General features: G+C 37.3%; 1 protein-coding gene across 5 annotated transcripts in view; it reads left to right on the forward strand.

Annotated features, from left to right (window-relative positions):
- The first annotated feature begins 2,477 nt into the window (after positions 1 to 2,477).
- The window catches only part of HNRNPLL (heterogeneous nuclear ribonucleoprotein L like), a 38,205-nt gene continuing 15,286 nt past the window's right edge, over positions 2,478 to 25,396 (forward strand). The window contains exons 1-6 of one of the 5 annotated variants that reach the window (XM_081796887.1): positions 2,478 to 2,998; positions 13,426 to 13,544; positions 18,058 to 18,295; positions 19,742 to 19,822; positions 21,057 to 21,158; positions 21,244 to 21,316. In XM_081796887.1, the coding sequence (XP_081653013.1) occupies positions 2,810 to 2,998; positions 13,426 to 13,544; positions 18,058 to 18,295; positions 19,742 to 19,822; positions 21,057 to 21,158; positions 21,244 to 21,316 (802 nt within the window). In that variant the 5' untranslated portion in view covers positions 2,478 to 2,809. Of the gene's footprint in view, positions 2,999 to 13,425; positions 13,545 to 18,057; positions 18,296 to 19,741; positions 19,828 to 21,056; positions 21,159 to 21,243; positions 21,317 to 25,396 lie in introns of all 5 variants that reach the window. The other 4 variants (XM_081796886.1, XM_081796888.1, XM_081796884.1 and 1 more) reach the window with 4 other exon arrangements.

A 25,396-nucleotide genomic window follows, 5' to 3' on the forward strand; every position in this document is an offset into this window, starting at 1 on the left:
GGACTCCAGGATCATGACCTGAGCCGAAGGCAGTCGCTTAACCAACTGAGCCACCCAGGCGCCCGGTGGTGTATAATTTCTTTATCCCATCTAAGTTAAATCATGCAGAGTATAATTTATGCCCTCCTTTAGCTCTTCTCATGGTAGAGTGATGAGCTAGCTATCATTTTCCTTATCAAAGGACTTATTATCACTGAACAACTTATCAGCAACAAGCTCACAGATAACCCATGGTCAACGTACTGATCTGTGTCCTTTAAACATGCTTTCTATGTTTTACTTCTTCAGTTTTTTTATTGAACAGTTGGAGCTATTCCAAAAAAGAACTAAGTTTCATGCTGATACTTAGTATTTAGAATTTAAACTTAAATTCTGTTTATCAAAATTACCTGCCTTCTGTTAGTAAACACTGAGTATAGCAACAATGTTTGGCAAGGCTTGGTTTCCTTATGGATTAATGTGAGAATCCCATTTTAACCTGGTATAATCTAGGAGTTGCAGGTAGCCTTTGAGAATTTAATATTTTCACCATCACTATAAAATATTTGGAAAGTTTGGATAAGGCCTTCCTTCTGGCTCTTCTCATTCTTCCCAATGCTCTGCCAGTAATATTTCCTCATGTAGCTGGCACTGCAGCTCCCTCTTGGATGTTTTTCTTTTCTTTTCTTTTTTTTTAAAGATTTTATTTATTTGACACAGAGAGAGCTAGAGAGAGCTAGAGACAGAGAGCAAGCACAAGCAGGGGGAACCGCAGGCAGGGAAGAAGCAGGCTCCCCGCTGAGTAGGGAGCCTGATGTGGGGCCTGATGTGAGCCTGGGATCATGACCTGAGCCGAAGGCAGCCGCTTGACCAACTGAGCCACCCAGGCGCCCCATCCTCTTGGATATTTCTTTTGTCCACTTCCATTCTATCTTAATTTAAAAAATAAATTCCTAAAATTTTTTTAGTTCTATTTTGTCAGTGTACACTTGCAGCTGCACACAAATTTGATTATAAGCTCTATGGTGCTGTGAAAAGCTTGCAATTTTTTTCCCCCCAAATGACAGGCAGTGTAAATTACAAAGTACAAAATAGTGTATGTTAAAGCACTGCCAGCAATAAATAAAAACGGCTTTTGGGGAAGAAATAACTTTGGAAATGAGGGAGAACGAGGCGGGAGGAGGAAACCGTCCACATACACAGTTAGGAAAAAGCCACATTTAGAGGAGCATCTGAGGGATAAGGACAATGGAAACACGTAAGGCATCTTGATCCAACGCAGTCCTCCAAGGGGTAAGTCACAGAGGGTAGTTAGGTTGTGTTAGATTTGCTAGTTTCTTTCCTGAAAGATACTGGACTTTTATTTCCCAAGGACCTCAGCCCACTCAAGTGAGTATCTAACTTGTGCCAGGGATCTGCACAGGAACTGGATTTGCAAAGGTGAAAAAGAGCACAGTTCGTCTTCAAGCGTTTCTAGCCTTTAAAACAGAACACCCTAAGAGGTAAGTATAGAGGGCCCTGCTGGAAAAAGAGAAAGCAGCTAGAAGTTTGGAAGAGTCCTCAGGGCTCCACGGAGGAAGTGAGTTGTGGTCCGAAGGACAAACAGAATTTTGTTAGGCTTTTTATCTTTCAAAAATAAACGATAATGTGAAATAAAGAGATCATCCCGAAAGGAAAGGGTTGGGATGAAGGATGACGTATTATATGGAAGATTTAAAACACATTTAACTGGAGCAGGAACTTAAACACACCAGTCCCCTATAACTGTCAGGAAAGAGGGGTCTAGATGACAAATGGGTGCTAACTGATTAAACTGACATTCACCCCCGTGCAGCGTCTTCTTCAGACTTGCACCTTGCGAAATGTACATCTTGACTGCTGTTCTCGAAAATCTAGTTAGGGGCGGGAAGACAGTGCACCCACTTTCATCCGATTTTGAACACAACATAGGGAGAAGGCTACTTTCATGGTTCCAAACCCTTTTCTCCGCTTAGCCTCTGTAGTTCTAAGGGCTGTACGAGGTCTATCTGCAGGGATTTTAGAGGTTTTCCTCATCCTCTTCTGAAGAGAAGTAATAAAAAGCATTTAAATTAGCGGGAGGGCGGTTAACACCCGCAGCCCTGGCTCCACTGCACGCCTCACCGCCCGCGGGGGTTCACTCCGCGCCTGCCTTCGGCTGAGTCCAACAGCGCTAACGGCCGCCGGGCAGCAACGGCTCCCGGGCAGCGCGCTGCGAGCGTTGTGCGCTCGGGACTCGCAGGCCAGCGGCAAATTCACAAGGCACAGGGAGGGGGGCGAGGCCGAGCCGAGGGCGGCCCTTGACGAACAGTCCTTCCGACCAATTGGAAGCCTGGTCGACTTTTCCCCCTGCCAATAGGGAGCAGGACCCAGGCTGAGGGGCGCTTCCCGCGGGCTGCGGCTGGATTCGATCCTGCGCGGCGGCTGCTAAGGCGGGGGCGGAGGCTCGGCCTGGGCGGCGGGGAGCGGATTAGGGGAGGAGGGAAGACCGGAAGCCACGGTCGCGTCCCCATCCTTAGATTCGCTCCCCCGGGCTGGGAGCGGAGACGGAGGAGGAGGGAGAGGCTGAATGTTGGCTCCGTAATAAAGGGGAGCGGCCGCTCCGGAGCCTCCTCCCGGGGCGCCCCCCCTCATCTCGCCCGCTCCCTGCGACCCACCCGGCTCCTGGACGCCCGGCCCCCGAGGCCGGCCCGGCAGCGCAGACCTTCGCTGAAGAGACTCGGCCAGTGGCGGGGACTGGCCGGCGGCGTCCGAGGCCCGCGCCCCGCCGCCACCCCCACCCGCTAGCCCGCCGGTCCCTCCGGCCGCCGCCATGTCCTCCTCCTCATCCTCTCCCAGGGAGACGTACGAGGAGGACCGCGAGTACGAGAGCCAGGCCAAGCGCCTCAAGACCGAGGAGGGGGAGATCGACTACTCGGCCGAGGAAGGCGAGAACCGCCGGGAAGCGACGCCCCGGGGCGGGGGCGATGGCGGCGGCGGCGGCCGGAGCTTCTCACAGCCGGTAACAAAGCGCGGCGCCCCGTCCCCTGTGCCTGGCGGCTCCTCGGGAAAGCAGGGCCCAGCGGCGGGGACTCGGCCCCGGGGCCTTCCGCGCGCCCAGTTTCCCTCTGCTGCTGCGCTGACCCGGTCGGGAAGCGCCGGCTCCTCTCTTTAGGGCTTTTATTCTTTGCCCTACCTGTTTTCCCGCATCCCGACCGCGAACCCGGCTCCGGCCTGGCTGCAGGCCCCGCGTGCGAGTTGTCTGCCGGCCCTGAACTTGGGGAGGGTAGCCAGGCGGGGGCGGCGGGGCGGCTTTGCTTCCGCTCCGGGGGGCTTTGGTGCGCGATTAGCTCTTTGTTAGTTTAACTCCTCCGGCGGCTGGCCGGCGTCGTGACGACCCTCTCTCTCCCTTCTGCCCCTGTGCCCGCAGCGTCCGCGCGCCCGTCTCGGTCACAGGATGGTTGCGTGGGTTCCCCCGGGGTCTCTCTTCGTCTGGGTCCTGAGCAGAGCCGTAACCGAATGACAAATTGCGCTCTGGCGCTCACACCCTAGTTCCCCTGAAGGTTTAATTTCAGAATTTTTACTCTTGGAAGGCATGGCGTGCCTGCTTTGCTACCCAGTTTTATGATTATTGCTCAGTACAGATTTTAGCTCTCCGATTAAAAAAAAAAAGTGTTGGTAGGTGTTAACACCAGCCTTATTTTCAAATAAAACGAATCTTAAAATCATATCAGCTGTTCATTGACCCTTTATTCCAAATTTGCCCCACGAAAGGAGAAACTGAATTCGGAACTGCATTAAACAAACATTCCTGCATTCTTGTTGCTCTTATCAGAAATGTGAGCTGGAGGCAGAAGGAATGTGAAAATCGTCTTATCCACAGCAAGTAGTAGTAACTCAGCTTCAGTTGCATAGAGACTTTAAGGAAACAGAGCAAAGCAAAAGTTTTTGCCCTTTTTTGGTGCACTTAAGATGTCTTAATGGCTTAGATGACCTTTAAACATTTATCACATTTTAATTGTGATTTTTTGAAAGGAAGCTTTACCTGAAGTTTAAGAAATTGTACACGTATATTCTACTTAGAATGTTTAATAAAAGTATTAAGAGGCAAATTATAAGTCTTTTAGCTGTTGTTTGAATTTTTATGTAAAAAATTCAGGTCAGTAGTCCCCAGTGTTAAGAGTTTCCAAATATGAAACAGTGACACATAGGTTTCAACACATTAGAATAAAGGAACTTCTTCTTCCTCTAAAAAATGTTTCCTTATGGGGGCGCCTAGGTGACTCAGTCGTTAAGCGTCTGCCTTCAGCTCAGGTCATGATTCCAGGGTCCTGGGATGGAGCCCCACAAGGGCTCCCTGCTCGGCGGGAGGCCTGCTTCTCCCTCTCCCACTCCCCCTGCTTGTGTTCCCTCTCTCACTGTCTCTCTCTCTGTCAAATAAATAAGATCTTTTAAAAAAAAATGTTTCCTTATGGCTAGATATGGCTTTTGATTTTTGTGCCTAGGTATTTGGAATATTCAAAATGTAGCTTGGGCATGTGAATAAAAGAAATGCATGTTTTCTTAAAGTTTCAGTTCAAAGCCAATTCCACTGTGGAATTTGGAAGCAGGAATATTGTAACTGATATTTTAGATGGAGCCAATGGATCAGTGTATTTCTTTTGCCAAAAGTCCTCTAAGTTTTTTGTGTAGTAGCATGAAATGTCTTCCCTTAAGTGTCTTGAAAAGATACTTTAATCTTTTTATGAAAAAAATTTTTTTTGAATAATAGATTAGATATTAAGGCAATAGTATTATTTTGGATGTTGGGAAGAAAATAATACATAATTAATATATCCAAAGTGAATTGTATCTGGCAGTGGAAACAGCACTGGGCAGGGCTTGGGGAGAGTCAGAAGTCTTAGCTAGCATACAATATGTGCCTTAGGGAAAGTCCGTTAACTACTACTCTTGAGTTCGCTTAGTCTGTAAAATATAAAAGTTGAACCTTTCCATACCTGAAGTTGTAGTTCAGTGATTACTGTAATGCAGCTTTTAAATTACCCAAGCAGAAACTACTATATGCAGATTGAGTTATAAATTCTAATTTTTGTTTATTTTACTGTTGTTTTGTTTCTTAGGAGAGCGTGAACTGCTTTTATTTAACTGTAGAACCAATACTGCACTGTGAAATCTAATGAAGGTTTATTTTTCCTGTTTTAAACCTTTTTATTCATGTAAATTTTGGTACTATTTTGAAATTATTGCAACTATGGAAACCTGTACATAATAAAATTTTATTAGGATAGGCATTCCCTGGATAGAAGTTTAATGTCTAGTGCGTCATCAGCCAGAAATATGGTAATTCATCTAACCGAAATGAGTTTGGCTCAACCTCAGTTGTCCTCCAGTCCAGCCAGGGAAGAAATACCTTGTGGTCAAACTGTTAAACAACAGTAAATGCAGATTAGGTACAATGATAAGCAATCTTTTCAACTCCAGTTGGAGGTTTGTAAGGTGCAAAGTAAGACTTCAAAAATTTATATTATTTAGCTTTAGATAATTAAGTTTCCACAAATGCTTTAATAACGTATTAGATTTAAAGAGGAAAGTGAGTATTTAAGAAGAGCAGTGTTGGGGTGCCTGGATGGCTCAGTCAGTTAAGCATCTGACTCTTGATTTCGGCTCAGGTCCTGATCTCAGGGTCGTGAGATAGAGCCCCACCTCAGGCTCTGCGCTTAGAGGCTATTTGTCCCTCTCCCTCTGCTCCGCTCCTCTTACGTGCTCTCTGTCAAATAAATCAATCTTTTAAAAAAAGAAAAGTAGTGTTTTTACAAATGCCCCTGTTTAAAGATGAGTTGATCATTGTGAATGATAATGATGTGTTAAGGTGTATAGAGAAATGAGGAAAAAAAGAAATGCATTAGCAGGTTGGATATGAGAAATAAGACACTTCAAATTTATGGCTTCTGGCACTTAATTTGAAGATCAAAAATTCCTAGAGTGTTTCAGATTCACTGGGCTGCATTGTTGAACAAAGCTGGATTATGGAGGTTTGTGCTATGTATTATACAATTTATTCTCATAGAGTGAGTGGTGTTCTTAAATTTAGCAGGACCTTCAAGATCATATTAATGGTAAATTTCTGTATCTGCTTATTTTTAAGAAAGCAGCTTGACTTCCAAATATTAGGGTTTTACTTGGCAAAACCAATTGAGGAATTAAATTGGGAGGTTACATAGAAAAGATCTGCTTTTATAAAGACTGGTATCAATAAAGATTTATGGAGTGCTAATTCATTTTGGAGACTTTCAAGTTTTTCTTTTATTCTATTCTGCCAGTGAGTAAACAGGCAAATCAGGTTGTTAAAGTGGTTTGTTTGCTGATGAGGTGAAAATTTAAGTTTCTCAACTTTTAATAAATAGACTTACAAGATGGCAAAATGCCAAGATAAAAGTGTAGATCCTAGGATTTTCTAATGGTATGTATTAGGTAGAAAATCTAGTTTGAATTTAAGACACACTTCTATACTTTTAGGGTCTGAATTACAGAGATGCATAGGGATATTATGATGGCTTATTGGATGACTATGGGATGGGAGATGAGATGAGGTCACTTTGTTAGCTTAACTCCCACAGGAAAAAGTTAAGAGGCTGACAGTGAGCATAGTAACTACACCCTGGGCAATAAAAAAGTTAAAGGATGTGTGCCCTGGAGGTAAGTGCCAGCGTCTCGAGGCTTCTATAGCAATAACGTTCTCTGTCTCCTTTAGCTAAGCTGTTGCAATAGAGTGAGGATTTTCTGGCTTGGCATTAGGAAAGAAGTGAAAAGTAATAGGTTTTACTATCTTCCGGTTTTAACAAGTCACTGTATTTCTTTGTGTTAGTACATACAGTGAAAAGAGCTGCTAATAGAGCCATAAGCCCAACCAAGGCAGGTGTCTTGGATCTGCTACCAACATGCTTTGTGACTTAACCTCTCTGGAACTCGGCGATCACATGAGAAGGTTGGATTAGATGATCACTGTGATCTCTTAACTCATCAAAAAACAATACTTGAGCCCTTTTTGTGTGCTAGGTGCTGTTCTCAGTGATGGAGATACAAAAGTTTAAAAAAAATTCCGTATCTAAAAATCTTGTGATTCTACGTCATTTAGTGCTTTTTTTTGCCTCTATGAATTGAATACAACTTTCAAAGCTTGTAGTTGCAGCCACAGCAACAATTCAGGTGAGCTTAAGCAAAACAAAAAGTTGGCAGAGGTAGGGAGTTTATTGGCCCATGTAACTGAGAAAGACAAATTGTGGCAGTGGTTTCAGGCATGGCTGGATCTAGGGATTTAGATGATGTCATTGAGACTTGATTCTGTATGCTCTATTTCCTCTCTGTAGTTATAAAGCTAGACTTACATTCTTTTTTTTTTTTTTTTAAGATTTTTATTTATTTATTTATCTGACAGAGACACAGCGAGAGAGGGAACACAAGCAGGGGGAGTGGGAGAGGGAGAAGCAGGCTTCCCGAGGAGCGGGGAGCCTGATGCGGGGCTCGATCCCATTACCCGGGGATCATGACCTGAGCTAAAGGCAGACGCTTAACAACTGAGCCACCCAGGCGCCCCTAGACTTACATTCTTACAGCTAGTAAGTGGAGAACACCGTTCTCCCCAGTGTCTGTATGTATCCCTTCTGATCAACACTTTTTATCTTCTCTCTCCCTGCAACTAATCACTGGGCTACCTCTGAAATTGGTCAGGCATGACTGTGTGATTGGGAATACCAGTGGAGTAACAGAGTTCCAGGTGCGTGTGTGTGTGTGTGTGTGTATGTATTTAATCAGGAGAAGGGAAAGGGGTTCTGGGTAGGTAAAACCAAATAATTTCTACTACATGAGCAAAAAAGCAAAGGTTTTTTTTTTTAATTAAAAAAATTTTTTTAATTTAAAAAAAGTTTATTTTTTTATTTTTTAAAGATTTTATTTATTTGAGAGAGAGAGAGAGCATGGGAGGGGGGAGGGTCAGAGGGAGAAGCAGACTCCCCACTGAGCAGGGAGCCCGATGCGGGGCTTGATCCCGGGACTCTGGGATCATGACCCGAGCCGAAGGCAGATGCTTAACACCCAGGAGCCCCAAGAGCAAAGATTTTTTAAAAAGTTATTTGAATCATATGGCTGTTCTTTTTAATCTTCGCTCTGTTATGTGATCAAGTGTATCTAAAAACTTTAAATAAGGAAATTAAAGGGTTTCCCATATTTTGGATCTGCTGTATTGTTTCTTTAGAAAAAAAAAGAAACGGGTGCCTGGGTGGCTCAGTTGGTTAAGTGTCCAACTCTTGATTTTGGCTCAGGTCATCATCTCAGGGTGGTGGGATCGAGCCCATGTTGGGCTCCATGCTGGGCATGTAGCCTGCTTAAGATTCTCTCCCCGCCCCCCTTTCTCCCTCTCTAAAAAAAAAAAAAGAAGAAGTAAAGAGATATGATTGTTTAATAAGAAAAATTGTAACACTCTAAGCATAGTGTGAGTTAAAAAATATTCGCAGCTGTCCCTTAAAACACCTTTTTTCTTCATTTGTATGAACAACCCAAATAAAAGGGATAACCTTAAATCTCTAGAAATACTGTACTCATTTCTTGGTATAATGTTGATAAATTCTTTTTTTTTTTAATGTTGATAAATTCTAATGCATCCAGAGAATGATTACCAGAATGGAAAAGACACTTGAAATCACATTATAAGAGGAATGACAGAAGAATCTGGGGCTATTTAGCCTGAAGGGTATATTTAGGTATGGTTTGAGTAATCATTACAAATAATTGGAGGGTTATCATTAGAAGAGGGAAATGTAGATAAGGGCAGGGGGCACCATTTAATATTTCTTGAACCCTTGCTAAATAACTACATCTTGCACTGTGCTAGACATTTTATATTTATTGTTCCACTTATTTACTGTAACCTTACATCATACGGATTTTTTTTTTTTAATAGTGAAACCGAGGCTCGAAAAGGTAATTAGCCTAAGATCAGTGAGCCAGTAAGTGTCCAAAGATTCAAATGCTGGTCTGACTTCAAAGGCCGTTTTGGATACAAAACTACAGAGAGACAGATTTGGGTGCATATTATGAAGAATTTTCTAAAAATATAATGGATTGTCTCATGAGTAGTATGTTTCTTGTCATTGGAGGTGTGTAAGGAGAAGCTGGATAATCACTTGGCATTGGTTCTGTGTCTGGTGTTGGGGTATGAATTATTGAATTTGAGGTTGGTCTTTTTTAATCCTGTAATTGTAAGAGGGCAGAAGAAGGCTGTTCATTTGCTCTTGAGCATGTGTTGTGCTATTAAGCATGTGTTGTGTATGGAGATGTCGGGAAAACAGAAAAGCCTAATAAGGACATTGTGCCTGGCCTTTACTGGTTTACAGTTGTTGCTTTACTATGTGAAGAGACATTAATGGGCCCTTTTTTTTTCTTTTTATTAACATGCATTATTTCAGGGGTACGGGTCTCTGATTCATCAGTCTTACACAATTCACAGGCTCACCATAGCACATACCCTCCCCAGTGTCCATCACCCAGCCACCCCATCCCTCCAACTCCCCTCCACTCCAGCAACCCTCAGTTTGTTTCCTGAGATTAAGAGTCTCTTATGGTTCGTCTCCTCCTCCGGTTTCGTCTTGTTTCATTTTTCCCTCCCTTCCCCTATGATCCTTTGCCTTGTTTCTCAAATTCCTTATATCAGTGAGATCATATGATAATTGTCTTTCTCTGATTGACTTAATTTGCTTAGCATAATACCCTCTAGTTCCACCCATGTCATTGCAAATGGCAGGATTTCATTTTTTGATGGCTGCATAATATTCCATTGTGTGTGTGTGTGTGTGTGTGTGTGTATACACACCACATCTTCTTTATCTAATGGGCCCTTATTCCTCTCAGAATCTTCATTTATACTCTCTTGAGCTTCCCTTCTCTTCAGAAGAGTGTGGTCTTCAATCAGCAATAGTCAAAATTAGCACTTAAAGTTGGTATTATTAGAGTTGGTCCTTGAGATAGCCTTTAAGGGGCTGGGAGTTTGGAATGATTATGACTAGACTGGTCTATAGCCTGCAAAGGGGACCAAATAATGCCTCCATTATAGTTGACAAAGTTTGCCTAAAGAAGGGATAGAGTAATTAAAAAAGAAAAAAAGTATATGTAAAGTGAAGGCATGCCTTCATTTGCTAAGTGCTCACTTGGAATATTGTTTTTAGTCTGATAAGTAATCAGTATAAATAGATCAGGAGGGAGCCTAGATAACTAAATATTTGAAATGGAAGGACTTTGGGCTTCTGTATGAGAAAGGATTAAAAAAAACTTTTCGAACTGGCGAAGACATGATCAAAGTGTTAATACATGGATGGGGTAAATAATACTGATTTAGTCACCAATTTAGGAATTGGATGATGCTTTAAAGAGGTAATTTTAGGGTAAGTAAAAGAAGTACAGATGATTTCAGATTTCTTACCACCAGTATGTAGCATAGGTAGAGATAAGAAAATACTGATTTGAGAAAAGTTTTAGGGGGCGCCAGGGCGGCTCAGTTGGTTAAGTATCTGACTCTTGATTTTGCCTCAGGTCACGATTGAACCCCAACGTTGGGCTCTGCCCTGAGCATGGAGCGTGCTTAAATTAAGATTCTCTCTCCCTTTTCCTCTACCTCCCTTCCCCTCCTTGTGCACACTCACTCTCTCTCTCTACAAACAAACAAACAAAAAAACCCCAAAACTTTTAATATTGGGGGCAAAAGGGGTGGTAAAAATATTGTTTGAAAAGATATCACTAATATATTAGATTTATATTTGGAAACAACCCTAGAATTTTTTTCTTTTTTTATTTAAACAGAAGGGATAAAAAATTTTTAAGTTCAGGAAAAGGGGACATAATATAAAGATTAGAGAAATATCAAGGTAGATAAACTCATGAATGGCATATTCACCGAGTGGGAATTAGGAAAATACAAGGGGAATAGGATATGTTCTCTGCCTTGAAGTTGAGATAATTGTATCTGCCCCTAAGTACCATGTTGCTTGCATTTAATAGCTTCTAGCTTCTGAAGAATGACTTAAGTCTTGAACTGTTCCATTTAGGAAATAAAATTAAATAATAATATATTAATATCAGATATTTTTGAGGGATTTTAAAAAATTGGTCCTATAATCCATTTCTTTGTGAGAAGACCAATTTGAAAAATAGTCATATTTTTTAGCGTTGTATTCAGGATAGTGGTTATCCACGATGGGAAGGGAGGTAGGAGATATATTCAGCTGATTGGTAGTGTTTTATTTATTAAACTGGGTGGTGAGTTAATGACTGTTTATACTGTTCTTCATACCTTATTGTAGGCCTTAAATATTATATAGTAAAATAATTTCCCAACTTTTTATTATGTGAAATATTCAATTACATATGCCCTTCACCTAGATTCAGCAGTTTTTAACATTTTGCCATTTGGGATTTTATCTCCATATGTGTATATCTATATTTATATACATTTTTTTCCCCTAAACTGTGAAAGTAACTTGTACACACTGTAACAATCCATCCCTAAATATCCCAGCTTTCCTAAGAATAAGGATATTCTTTTCACATAAACATTACCATTATCATAATGGTACCTAAGACAATAAATAGTTCTGTTACATAATATAATATCCTGTCTGTATTTAAATTTCTCCAGTTGTCCCTAAGATGTCTTTTATAGCAGTTTTTATCTATTATAAAATAAAGACTCAAGTAATGCCTTTGGTTGTTGTCTCTCTTTAGTCTTAATCTAAAATCTTCCACTTTTTTTATACTAACTTTTTGAAGAGTCTTGGCCAGTGTAGTTTTCTTCTGCACATTTACCTTCACCAGCTGATTTCTAAGGATCAACTGAGATGACTTATTTCTTGAAGTTTATTGTTGTCTCATTGTTTTTAGAGTAAAACTTGTTTAAACTTTAAATATGTGTTCCGAATTAAGTTTTCAGGTGTGATTTAGAGCTCTTTTCCTGCATTGTTGTCCAGTTATATTTAGTAGCTTAATGATGATAATGCACATTTGGTTGTTGAGTTTCACTTAGGTAGAGTCTCATTTGTTAAGGTTGTTAATAGAGTGTTTGGTTACATAGTGTACAATCAGAATGATTCATTTCAAACTTAGTGGCATGTAATGAATATCTGCTTGACCATAGAAAAGACTCAGCATAAGCAATTCAAATGAAATTCCACCTATTGAATTAGTATTTGCAGAGGACTGAATTTATTTGTTGAATTTGACAGTAGTGTAAGAGAATAGTCGTCCCATGGTTGCTTTACATATTTAAATCAGCTCTTTTCTTTTTTTTTTTTCAGCTCTTTTCTTTAAGCCATGATGTAATTTTTTTATTGGCAGGGCACAGGACTGTTATATTTTTCTAATAGTCTTTATAGTAAAGAGAAATTGGTGAGTCTTTTAAAATAGTCATAAAGAGATTTAACTTTCTTAAAATGATTAAGTTTTAAAGGTAAAATATTGGTGCTTTTAGTCTGTCTGTAGGAGGAAAAAACCTTTCATTTAATAGATTTTTTTGGTGTGTGTTTATGGATCGTATGTGGAAGTCATTTCTGAAGTGAAATAAGAGAGATGCCCAGTAGCTAGTTGTAAATACAGATTTTTGTCTTAATAGAAGTTGAATAAGTAAATGAGAGAGCTATTTTCATTTTCAAAGTAATTCTCATATGTAGTCCATATACTTATATTAAAACTGCCTTCTAGGAGTACTCAGAGATACACAGTACTCCGTAAAAGCCCTGGAAGGCTTGCATTTTTGAGTGTTGCTTGTTCATCAATAGAGATGGTACCTTGTATAAATTTAAGCTGTCAAGTGTAGTGCTTTCCCATGTCGGGCTCCCTCCTCGCAGGGAACTGCTTCTCCCTCTCCTCCCTGCTCTGCTCTCTCTCACTATCTGTCTCTCAAATAAACAAATAAAATCTTTAAAAAAAAAGCTTCAAATTATAGTGGGACTAGATAACCAATTAAACAAGGACAAAGGAGGATATAAATAAAGTTTACAATCTTTATATTAAACATTTTAAATTGGGACTTTTTGTTCATTTGGACTACTTGAGATTTTTATTTTATGGAGGTAAAACTATGAAATTATGAATATAAAATATAATTCCAGTCATAGCATACTCTGTATGTGCTGAATTTGTTTCTGAGATTTTATTGAAGTTGAAATAAGTTATTAACTTAATGTTGTACTTCTTTTTAAGAGAGAATGCTCCCTTTTGAGAAATCAAAATTTTCATGCCAAACATTTAATTGATGATTTTAATCTCAGGTCCTTTTGCTAACTTGTGAATGCAATTTGGTTTGGATTTTTTTTTTTTAATGTTTGCTTTTTAATGCAGAATTGAATTTACTAAAGATGCAATTTAGACTTCTAAAGTTTTTAACTAGAAATTATTTTCTTTTGCTAGGAGGCAGGTGGAAGTCATCATAAAGTTTCTGTTTCACCTGTTGTCCATGTTCGAGGACTCTGTGAATCTGTGGTGGAAGCAGACCTTGTGGAGGCTCTGGAGAAATTTGGGACAATATGGTAAGGCTCATAGGGACTTCATGCAGATTGAAAACAGTATGGTAAAAGCCTTGATGTTTAACCATAGTATATATTGCTTGCCTGTGACTATTTCTTTAGAACCTCTGTATTTCTTTTAAGCCTCTTATTTTTAACCTTCTGGGATGATGCATGGATGTATTTTTGTGGATCCATGATCACCTCACACTCCTCAGCCAGGTTGTATGTAAAATAGATTATGGCATCTTTCATCTGATTTTCAAATGAATCCATGATTCCTTGTTAAGCACTGTTTTAATGTTTGAATGAGTTGATAACACCCTTCGTCTTCAGAGTTTTAAGTATTGGTACTTAAAAACTGATTTTTTGTTGTTTATTTTGGAATATTTAAGAATTAATAGGCAAATAACAGTGGGTAGATTAAGGATAGGCATTATTTGCTTAGGTGTGTGTTGCTGAGTTCTTATGCAGACCATGAGCAGTCAGTGTTTTATCCTAGTTTGTTTTATTTTTGTGTTTAGTATTCACTCAGGCTCCTCCTTTCTCTTCCCACAGCTGGTGTATGCTTAAGGATATTGACTTAAGTGAAAACATAATCAGAAAAGTGAATCTGCTGCCAAAAATAGACACTCAAAAATTCTTTCTAAATTATTTTTGGAGTATGCCCGGCTGTTGTTCTCTTCTTAGTAGGGGTAGCCTGGAGTTGATTTTATTATTTTTTCCTTGGTGAATACGTTTGGGGTTTTGGTTATAGGCATCAGAGACACAGACTAACTCAAAATATAGAAACAGCAGAGAAATTTCAGTATATTTGCTGAGATTGATTGCTTCAATCTTACAAAAATTTATGTGGGGTTCTGAGTTTTGAAAGGATGCATAACTAGATGGTGAGAGAGTAATCAGAGATGTGTGGCAGGAATCGTTGCTTCAGAGGAGTAGTAGTGTTAGGTAACACCTTCCATCATGGCATCTTTTTTTCTTTTTTTAATTTAATTTTATTTTCCTTGATGACCTTATTGAGAGGTGGATGACTTGGGAAACCTGTTATCCTCAACTTATGTACCTCAGAAACCACAGTTACATATTGTTATTGGCAATCTACACGGGCAGGAGAAAGTCCATTTCTTAAAGTGTCATTAAGATGACTGTATCACTTCTTGTCATTTCAAGTGGATATTGGAAATGAAGTTTGTCTGGGGCTTTATATATTGAAGCAGACCCTTAGACCTTATTTAGACTTGACATGTTGGCGCTAGACTAACTCTATGGGTTGCATTATCCCATGGAGTTAGAAAGAGATGGTTATTTCTGGCTTATTTTTTCTTCTGTTTTTTTATATTGGGCTTTTAAAGTTATTTCCTTAAAGTGAAGAAATACTGAAGCAATATTAGAAAACAAGTTGATGAGCAAATACTGGTGGAAACTTTAGAGAAATAATAACTGTATTGATATTTTGATGTTAATTATGACCCTGACCCAGATGTTGGGCATTAAAGAAATAGGACTATTTGTTGAAGTTGGTGAGTTATTTGAATCACTTTTGAGTGGCCTGTACATTTTTAGCCTGTATACTTTTTGATATACAGGTAGATATATGGTAGAGTGTTTTATATATGAATGTAATTCATAATTTGCATAGTACATCATTCTACCCTCAGGATTGGTAGTTTTGTGGATGAAAAAGTCATGAAATAGGGGCTCCTGGGTGGCTCAGTCATTCAGCGTCTGCCTTCGGCTCAGGTCATGATCCCAGGGTCCTGGGATCGAGCCCCACATCGGGCTCCCCGCTCAGCAGGAAGCCTGCTTCTCCCTCTCCCACTCCCCCTGCTTGTGTTCCGTTCCCTCTCTCACTGTGTCTCTCTCTGTCAAATAAATAAAATCTTAAAAAAAAAAAAAGTCATGAAATAATTGGAACAAATTAGTGTATAATTAAAAGTTTAATTGGCATAAATATGTGGAATAGGAGTTTTAATTGTATGAAATGCTCTTGAATAAGAGGTGGCTACTGTTGAAGCTGAAAGAACCTTGAATAGCCTCCAGAGAGGAGTTTTGCTTCAAAATATTGCATTTATAGAACCTTTCTCTGTTTATTTCTTTAGTGGTATGTGTGGGATTATAAAGATTATATAGAAACTGCTCATATTAAAAAGATGTGTCGCTAAGTTCAACATACAGTAAGTTTATACCTAAAAACTAAATGCGTAGGATAGAATACAATGTTGAGAATGGTTGTGTCAGTATAATAAAATTCTATATATTTTTTGTCTTTATTCTGTAATGTATTCATGTATTAGGATCAAAAGAATGTTTAAAAATTCATACTGAGTTTCTCTTCCTCCCTTTTCCCCTTCCATTAAAGGAGAGGATGCGACGTATAATTAGCTGTATTGGTTTAAAATTTTAAAACAAAACTTTAAAACAAAAATTTTAAAAATAAATATATTATTTATATATGTATAATAAATCTTTTGCCGCCTCCTGTTTTCATTTAAAAATTAGTAAATGTGTTTCGAGTAACAAGTTGAAAGCACTGTGACCTTACCATGTCCCTTAGCCCTTTTGTTAATTTTTTTCTTTTCTTTGGTCTTCCCGTCTTCCTCAATACTAGTGCTTTTATTTTTATTTTTATTTTTTTTTAAATATTTTATTTATTTATTTGACAGAGAAAGACACAGCGAGAGAGGGAACACAAACGGGGAGTGGGAGAGGGAGAAGCAGACTCCCCGCCGAGCAGGGAGCCCGATGCGGGACTCGATCCCGGGACTCCAGGATCATGACCTGAGCCGAAGGCAGTCGCTTAACCAACTGAGCCACCCAGGCGCCCAATACTAGTGCTTTTAAAGATTTCTTGTAAATTATGTGCCAGACAGTTTAGGTGCATTCTAAAATGTTTGTGACATTCTAGTTTCCCCTTCTTTATCTTCATGTAATGGCACTTCTTAACTTTTAAGTCTGTGCTTCTAGCTCACTTACTGTAGTTATAGAAGGCAGTTTTACTATGACCATGTCTATAATAGGCAAATAAAGAATTTATTTTTGAATCTTTATAATTTTCTGTGTGCCAAAGAATCAGAGGGCATTATTAACGTATTTACTTGGTAATACCATTTAGCTATTCAACCAACTTATATTTTTGTGAGAGGGGAATGTTTATTCTTCTTTCATTTCTTTAGCATAGTCCTGATTCCAGGGTTTTCTAATTTTTGTATGCAAGACTTCAGAACTTTAGCAAGAAATTTCTAAAAGGAATGTTTTTCTCTCCTGGGATTTATATTTTGCATTCATAATTGGTAAATCTTTAATTCAGGGTCTTTTGTTTCTGTATTTTCTTTAATTTTGAACGATGTGGGTAGGGAGAGCTAACAAGCCTCATAGACCAACAAATAATGATTGAATGCCTGTTATGCATCAGCTTTGTTTCTAGATTCTGAGGATATGAAGATGAATGAGGCAAGGCAAGCAGTTTGTATGTAGTAACATAATCTTGACAACAGGATTGTCAAGTTGAAACTCTTTCAAGTTTTATAAATGAGGAAGCTGAAATTCATAAGAAATTTTGTAACTTGCCAGGTTACAAAGTGGTCTATTTCTTATTAATAAGCCATTTGCCACTTTCTAAAGGGTAGCAGTAGGTCTGGATGCTTATCGAGAAACAGTGCTTTCACTGAGTACCTGATCTGATGTTTTTTTCTGCAGCCTTCTACTGTTATAAAACCATGATAATTGTTTTTTTAAAACATTTTTAAGGTGCTTGTTCTTGTGAACAGAGGACATGTTGTTTCCTCTGGTATGATCCATGTGATTTGACTTCTTTCTTCCCTTCCTCCCTTCATTGCTTTATTTTTCATTTCATATACTAAAATATGTTCCTCCAGTGAGATGTGAATAACTTCACCCTCTTGCTCATAGGCAACCATGATTACTATAATCTAGTGAATATCTTTTCGTAGATTCTTTAATATTTAAAAATATTTTGGAGGAGATTATTTGTATGAAATTTGGTTGGTTTGGAGTTGCTTCTATGTATCTTTTGATTCTCTAGTTTTTAGTAAGATAAATGAAAGTATATAGTCAGTTCTTAGTTATTAGCATGGGCACTTATTTATTTGGAAAATTTAATAGAGGTAGTAGTTTCTGTTTTTTAGGGGTCCTATCTGCTAATCTTCTCTTGAGTTTTATTTCCATTGGTTTCTATATCTAGATATTTTCTAATACTGCTTGGGAGTGGCAGCCTGAAGAATAAATGGGGCGGTGTCATTAGTAACTGATAACAGAGACTTACGCTTGAGGAGGGCAAAAAGTGGAAAACCTTTCGGTCACAGGAAGATAAGCTTTCAAATATGCATCATCTATCTGGTGTACCACAATTTATTTGGATGATTTAAGAATTGACTAACACTGGATAAATGTAGTGAAGAATACTAATCTGTGTGATTTGACACATTTTTATTAAAGTCTGCTTTTCCTTGATTGAGAATAAATAATGTTAACTGAATTTATTATATTTGGGTATTCTTTCCAATCTCCCTTTCAGCTATGTTATGATGATGCCGTTTAAACGGCAGGCTCTAGTGGAATTTGAAAACATAGATAGTGCCAAAGAATGTGTGACGTTTGCTGCGGATGAACCTGTGTACATTGCTGGTCAACAGGCTTTTTTCAACTATTCTACAAGCAAAAGGATCACTCGGCCAGGAAATACTGATGATCCATCAGGAGGCAACAAAGTTCTTCTGCTATCAATTCAGAATCCTCTCTATCCAATTACAGTGGTATGCATTTTAGTATAATAAACTAAATTAAAAGTGATTTTGAAAATTGCCTCTAGAGTGACTAACCTATAGTTTTCTTCACTGCCATCTAGATATTTAAAAACAGTGTTTTTTAAAAGAATTTTTAACATGAATCTTAATTTTGACTATCATGTTTAATGAACAAAGAAATGGTGAGCACTGAAGCTAAAAAGGTCAGAAGTGCAGTTGTCACAAATAAGCACTTTTAAAAATTTGTATTATTTAGCATCAATATTAACTGTTTCTGATAAGGAATTAGACAGACTTGTTAGAAATAATCCAAGAAATTTCTCTCACTTGCATGCCAGCACGTGTTAAGAGCATCTACTAGGTAAGGACAGAATCCCAAAGATGTATATATTATAAGTGGTTTTGAGATAACTTATTAAAAACCTGTCTGATTTACTTAAAATTTCCTGTTTCGCCCTTTAAAAAAGTGATATTAGCAGAATTTTTACAAAGGATTCATGTCCTGAACCAATTAAGTTTTCTACTTCATAATGAGATGCTGTTTCATAATAAGCCAGTGACAAGGACACTTTATTTTTGTGATGAATAGTATATCACAGTAAGGGAAGCTTCAATTAGTATGATTTCAAGTAAGGATGTATGATATTGGGACATAAAAGAAAGCATAAGATACTATTTAAATTAGATATTTACCTCTGTAATACTTCTAGACTTATTAATAAGCAGTATTAATTAGTATTAATTACAGTATTTGATGTTTGGGGAGAAAGAATGTACCTAATCTAGTACAAGTATTCTGATTTGTTTATGGTTGTATCCCTAGAACCTAATGGTGCCACTGTGTTAATTGTAGGTGCTCAAGAAATTTCTTGATAGTTGAAGAATTGTTCTTAAGTAGGTATTTAAGTTCTCTCTTATTTAATTCAGAGATCTTGTTTGCTGACATCTAACATTGTATAAATGATCTTCCCAGAATCTTTTCTCTATATAGTCATTGTCCCTTGAAAAATGAATACCAAGTTGATCTGTTACTACTTCTTAATAAACATTTATTACTATAATTCAAGGGATTATAAAACAATCTGGAGTCACATTTGGAAAACAAAACAAATTAATTGATTATAGTTTCGGTTTACTTATTGTATATTGTCAGACATTATTTTAGGTACCTTTTAAAATAAGAATCAAGGATTTATTTAGGAGATAAAATAGGTAGCAGTCCTTTTGAAATGTTTCATTTTAACTTCTCTAATGTTGGATATACTGTATGGGTGAGGAAATAACTTTAGAAGTGTAACAGTTTTTAAAAGTTTAATTAGTAAAAGTTTAATTAGTAATGAATAGAAATGATGTCTTGAGGTTTTTTTTTTTTTTTAAGTTGAAAAAAGCGGGGTGTAATTTTCTTGTTTTTCCAAATATAAAATGTGAAGAAATCTTGTTTTCTTTCCTTCATAGGATGTTTTATACACTGTATGCAACCCTGTTGGAAAAGTACAACGTATTGTTATATTCAAGAGAAATGGGATACAGGCAATGGTTGAATATCCTTTACTTATAAATTTTTTTTATTGATGTATAAGATTTCTGTAATATGGTCTTATTTTTTCCTGCTTAATCATATCCTGACAAGTGGTATTTATTCTCAGTTCTTCCCCAAAGATCTACTTGTTTTAGATTTAAAAAATGAAACTGCAGTACCCACAGATAAGAATAACTTGCTACCTAAGAACATTCCGTACTTCATCTCACAGTATGCTTTGTCTTTTTAATGGGGAAAAAATAACATTATTTGATAATATGTACATTTATACCTTTTTATTTTATTTTATTTTTTAAAAATTTTCTTACTATGTTCAGTTAGCCAACATATAGTACATCATTAGTTTTTGATGTAGTGTTCAACGATTCATTAGTTGCATATAACACCCAGTGCTCATTTGTACCTTTTTAAAATGTATCCCAAATGGACTATTCTGACTCTCTCCTTAAAATAGGTAGTTTGGAAGTACTAAAACTTTATAGAGTCAGTAATACAAAACTCTTCTTCCCTTTTTTGGTTGAATTTTTCAAATGGTCATGGTTTATGTAAAAACTTTTTTGTTAAATTTAATTGTTGAGTAAAAAGAGCAAGTTGCAAAATAGTATGTATTGTATAATCCCATGTAAAAATATAACTATCCCCCAACCTGTGTGTACATGTGTATGCATAAAAAAGGTGGGGGCTATACAGCAAACTCTTAATAGTGCTGACTTCAAGCAAGGTGTTTTTGTCCTTTTTTTTTTTTTAACCACTTTGGTGGTTTGATTTTTTTAAACAACTGTAGACCCAAGTAATTTTTTAAAACCAATAAAATGAAGATAGTTAAATGATTATAAAACTCTGCCTTCTCAGAAATATATAAAAATCAAATATTTGTTTTATATAGTTTTGGTTTTTTGTGACATTTTTCCTCCTTTAAGAGTAAAATATTTCCTGTTTCAAGATAGCAGACTGTCGTTTACCAGGGAATGGGACCATGCTCCATTTCCCCTCTTCTTTTCAATTTATAAAGTACTTTTGATTATTTAGAAGGATTAATGTAGATAGTTTGGTTTATTATGTTTTCTTTGGTACCCTGGATCTTAAAAATGAATTTGCCTAAAATTCACCTAGAAATTTTATTGGTAAAACATTTCTAGAAGGGAGAATTATGTTTATTTTCAGTCCTTTTCTTAGGCAGTGAATAATGATTAAATATTAGACACCTTAAACCAAATTTCCTTAATAGAGCTTATGTTTGAATCAGTCCTTTGTGCCCAGAAAGCTAAAGCAGCACTCAATGGAGCAGATATATATGCTGGATGTTGCACACTAAAAATCGAATATGCAAGGGTAAATATTTTTTCAACACTTTGCCAAAGAAATATTTATGCTTTGGATATATAATTTGAGCTTACTTTCTTTTTAATCTTAACAGCCAACTCGTCTAAATGTTATTAGGAATGACAATGACAGTTGGGACTACACTAAACCGTATTTGGGAAGACGAGGTAAGTATTTTATGCATTTTAGAATGTACTTAAATCTGCTGACAAATTTTTACATACAGTTAGATTCCTTTTTCCGGAGGTGAGCTAGTTCATTCAAAAGAAAACCTTGTTGGTGAATGCTTTTGTTGCAAAAGGCCATGTAATGCTGGAAAATAACCTTGAAATTAGTGCCCCCTACTGGTATGTACTGAGTTATTTATATTTAGTTCAACAAGGAGCCCACACATACAGGCACGCCCGCAGTTCAAGGACTTGCATTTCTCCAAGCAGCTCTCTCTCTTTGGAGGAGAGGAAACTGATTCAGAATATTCCTTACAAACTGCAAACTTGCACACTGCTTCTCTATGGAAAGGACTTTTCCCCCAAGCTGGACGAGGCATTAAGAAGGATAGAGGACTCCAGCAGGCTGACTCTACACTTCATCATGCACAACATCGGCATCAGCAAAAAGCCCTCTGAAAAACTCAGACTTGCAATTCACCTTGACTGCATACTGCATGCACCATCACCCCAAGTTTTTAAAGGAGGACACTTAACAGTACTTCAGACTTGCATGGGATGAACACCATGATAGACTGTGCCCATTTATTCAAGTTGTATGTGTTAATATTGGTCTGATTTCCCTTAAGGTTTCAGTTGTAGAATTTAAGACTTTTCACTAACGGGTACTAGACTTTATTTACAATGTTGTAAATCTTAATGCCCATTAATGTAACTGTTTTCAGCTTAGTTTTAAATTGTTAATTGGCAAATAACCAGGGCCAATTTATCTATAGGTCTTGAGAACTGCTAATGCTCAACCAATCCACACAGATATTAAAGATAAGAGGATTAGAAAGGTGCACATTTGCTGCACTTAAATTTACTCTCTTGGGGTTTTTTTTCTTAACTGTGGACATCGAACAGATTAACGTAATGATGAAAAGTTGCATTATATGTAAAAGATGGTTTCTGTGTGGTTTGATATTTTGTAAAGTGGCTGTTTATAAGTTGTTACTTTTGTAACGATTTAAGGTTATCACTCATGTTAATTTGTGTAACTAGAAATTTCGACATTTCAAATGTAGGTGAAAGTAACATGTCTGTTCAAGGTAGACTATATTTAAACTTGATAAATCTTAAAATAAGAGCATTTCATTTGAGATGCATTTTCACCTATAACTTATAAATGCTAGATTTCATGAGCATAGATTTGACTGATAAAATTGTTCAACTAACTGTGTGGCAATTCTGGAATATACAAATTAAAATGTGGATCTTGTAAAAACAAGGGGGCTGCAGTATTGGCTACACCTCAACTACAATATCAGTGTTTGAACCACATGTTGAAAAAACTCACCAAGATGAGCATATCTGTAAAAGTCCATAAAGTAGGAAAAATTTTTATGGCATCCAAAATATCTTGGGCAGTAGGGACTCAGTAGTGCATGTACTCTTGCCAAAAGAGAAAATGAAGGACAATGTGATGATCCTTTGCATGTTCTAGTATTTAGAACTTTGGCTGATTGGCCCCTTTAATTCTCAATTCTTAGGAAATCATCTTGCCTTATGCATGGGGTTGCAGAGGTTTGTATTGTGATGCAGCTTTGGCTGGACCCCACATTTTTCCCTATTTACAAATCTGTTTGGCATAGGCTTGGTACAGTTGAATACAGTATTGGAAAACAAAGCCTTAGTACTCAAACAACAGAACAAGTGGTTGATGAGAAATCTCTCACTTCTGTCAAATTACAGTCTGTTATTGAATACTTTTTTTTTTTTTTAACTCATTTGAAACAGTGAGTTTTGGTTACATTTCTCTTAATGTCTCTCTTTTTTTTTTTTCTCTCTTAATGTCTCTTAAAACATTTGTAGATGTGCTTCTTATTTTAATAGTGTTTACATCTGTTCTTTTAGGTCTAAAGTTTCCACAGAGCCAGCTTAGATTAGTTTTTCATACAAGGAATTACAATCAGAAAAGGTTAGAAACGTGTGAGGTAGATATTTAAATAGTGAAATATAAAGAAGTAGTAAAGCAGAAGTTTAGTTGGTTTTCAAGGGAAAAACATTCTTGCTTTCTAATTCCTGATACTTGTCTGGCAAGACTAGCAGTTTCTGTTCTTGTTTTTGTAGTGACTTCATCTTCCACTCAAGTTGATACTGAATTGTAACTTTTTCTACCAAAAAGAACTCTGTAATAAATATAACCTCATTTTTTAAAGTCCCTTTTCAGCCCAAATTACATTTTAGTGCAAAAAGTTCTTAACCTGGACTCCAGAGAATCATTCCAGAAATGTTAAACAAAAACTTGTGTATGTGTGCATCTTTTTGGGGAGAAGGTGTACAGTTTCCATCAGATTTCAGATGAATTCATGAAAAGTCACAAACCACTATTTGTAGACTGATGTGATCAGTATTTGACTCTTCGGCACACTTCTGTTTTATGTGACCTTTTATTAGGTAGTGAATGGTTCGAATGAAGAGAATTATTAATAATGAGAATGTTTGGCTGAAAGATACCTTGGGAGACCATCCACTCTAACTCCTTCATTTTATGAATGAAGATTGTGAGTTTCTCTGATTATATAGTGAATTAGTGGTTAAATTGGAATCTTCTGATTCCCAGTCTAGTGCGCTTTCCTTTATATAGCACACTCTTAACTGTATCAATAAAACTGAGCCATGAAGACATTATGGTGGTTTTGGTTAAGATTCCTTAGATCAGATAAGGAATTGCATGTAGTGTTTGGTGGCATGTTTAAGTAGAAGAATATTAACAGAAGGGATTAGCAGACTGGATTAATTCAGGAGGAGTGGGACTTAAATTATGATGCTGGAACCCATGTAATGGAAAGAAGGAACTGTGAATGACTGGAGAAGAAATGACTTTGGGGAAATGGAGGGAGGATCTTGATAAATTGGAAGCATTTGAGAGTATTTTTGGAGAAAGACGAAGTCTGTGAGGCCCAAATGGGATAGAATATGGGTAAAGAACCAATTTCTATACAATATAAAAATTATCTCATTATTTAGGACCAACTGAAAATGTAAGGGAAAGTAGTGAGTACCTTGTTATTGGTGTTGGGTAAGCAGAGGGCTAGATGGTTCCAATTGATAGGGATGGTGTAAAGAGAATTTATACACTGAATAAAAGTTGAATAAGATGACCTCTTAGGTCCCTTTTATAATGCTATGATAACTTGGAATAGGTACTTAAAATGATACTTCTCTAGGCTGAAGTGAAAATTATTTCTCATCTCCCATAAACCTCATTTGTTTAGGTGACTAAGGATTTATAGAAAGCCTTTCTATGAATTTTGAAAGATTAGAATGACCAGACTCATAAGCTACATTAAAAAAAAAAAAATCTTATTTGGTACTATAATTTGATCAGCAAACTTTCTAAAAGTATTGTACAGTAATTTCTAAAATTTACCAACCAAAATAGGAAGTGCTATTTTAGAAACTTACAAGTAATTTTTTTTTTGATGTCTCAAATTAAATTTAGGAAAATTGGCATGCCTTTCCTGAAAACGTAGCTAGAATAAAAATTATTTTTTAGGAGTATTGTAGTACTCTCATCCAATAATGTAGCCCCCTTGGTTAGCTTTATCTTGGCATATTTAAACTTTGGGGGGGTGCTCATAGTCCTGCCTGGTGTTAAGGTCTATAGACAATGACCAATCCATGATATAATATGGGCCAGTGATGTGCAAATTTCCAGCTCTCAAGTCAGTAGGTGTTTGTAAATATGTGTATATACATACAAAATACTCTGTGTTTACTGATTGTGAAACCATGTAATACAGGTTGTTGTTGGCTTATGCTGAACTTCTTGAAAGAAGCCCACTTTGAAAATGTGTTGCTGTTGAAGCTAATAGTATGATTCAGGTACTGTCTTTCAAAAGTACTGCACTTAAAGCTTGTTTTAAAGACATGTATTGGTAAAAACTTCTGTACAGTGTCAAACTCTAGCATTGTGTATGTTCACTTTCTGAAAAGTATCCATTCTTTCCTTAAATTTGAAAGTGTGATTGTATTTGGCATTTGCCAAAAAGATATTTCAAGTTAAGTGGAATTTGTTAGATAGAATTACTTCCT

The sequence above is a fragment of the Leptonychotes weddellii genome, chromosome 10, assembly GCF_054177405.1.
Source record: "Leptonychotes weddellii isolate Sample4059 chromosome 10, ASM5417740v2, whole genome shotgun sequence".
NCBI classification, from domain to species: domain Eukaryota; kingdom Metazoa; phylum Chordata; class Mammalia; order Carnivora; family Phocidae; genus Leptonychotes; species Leptonychotes weddellii.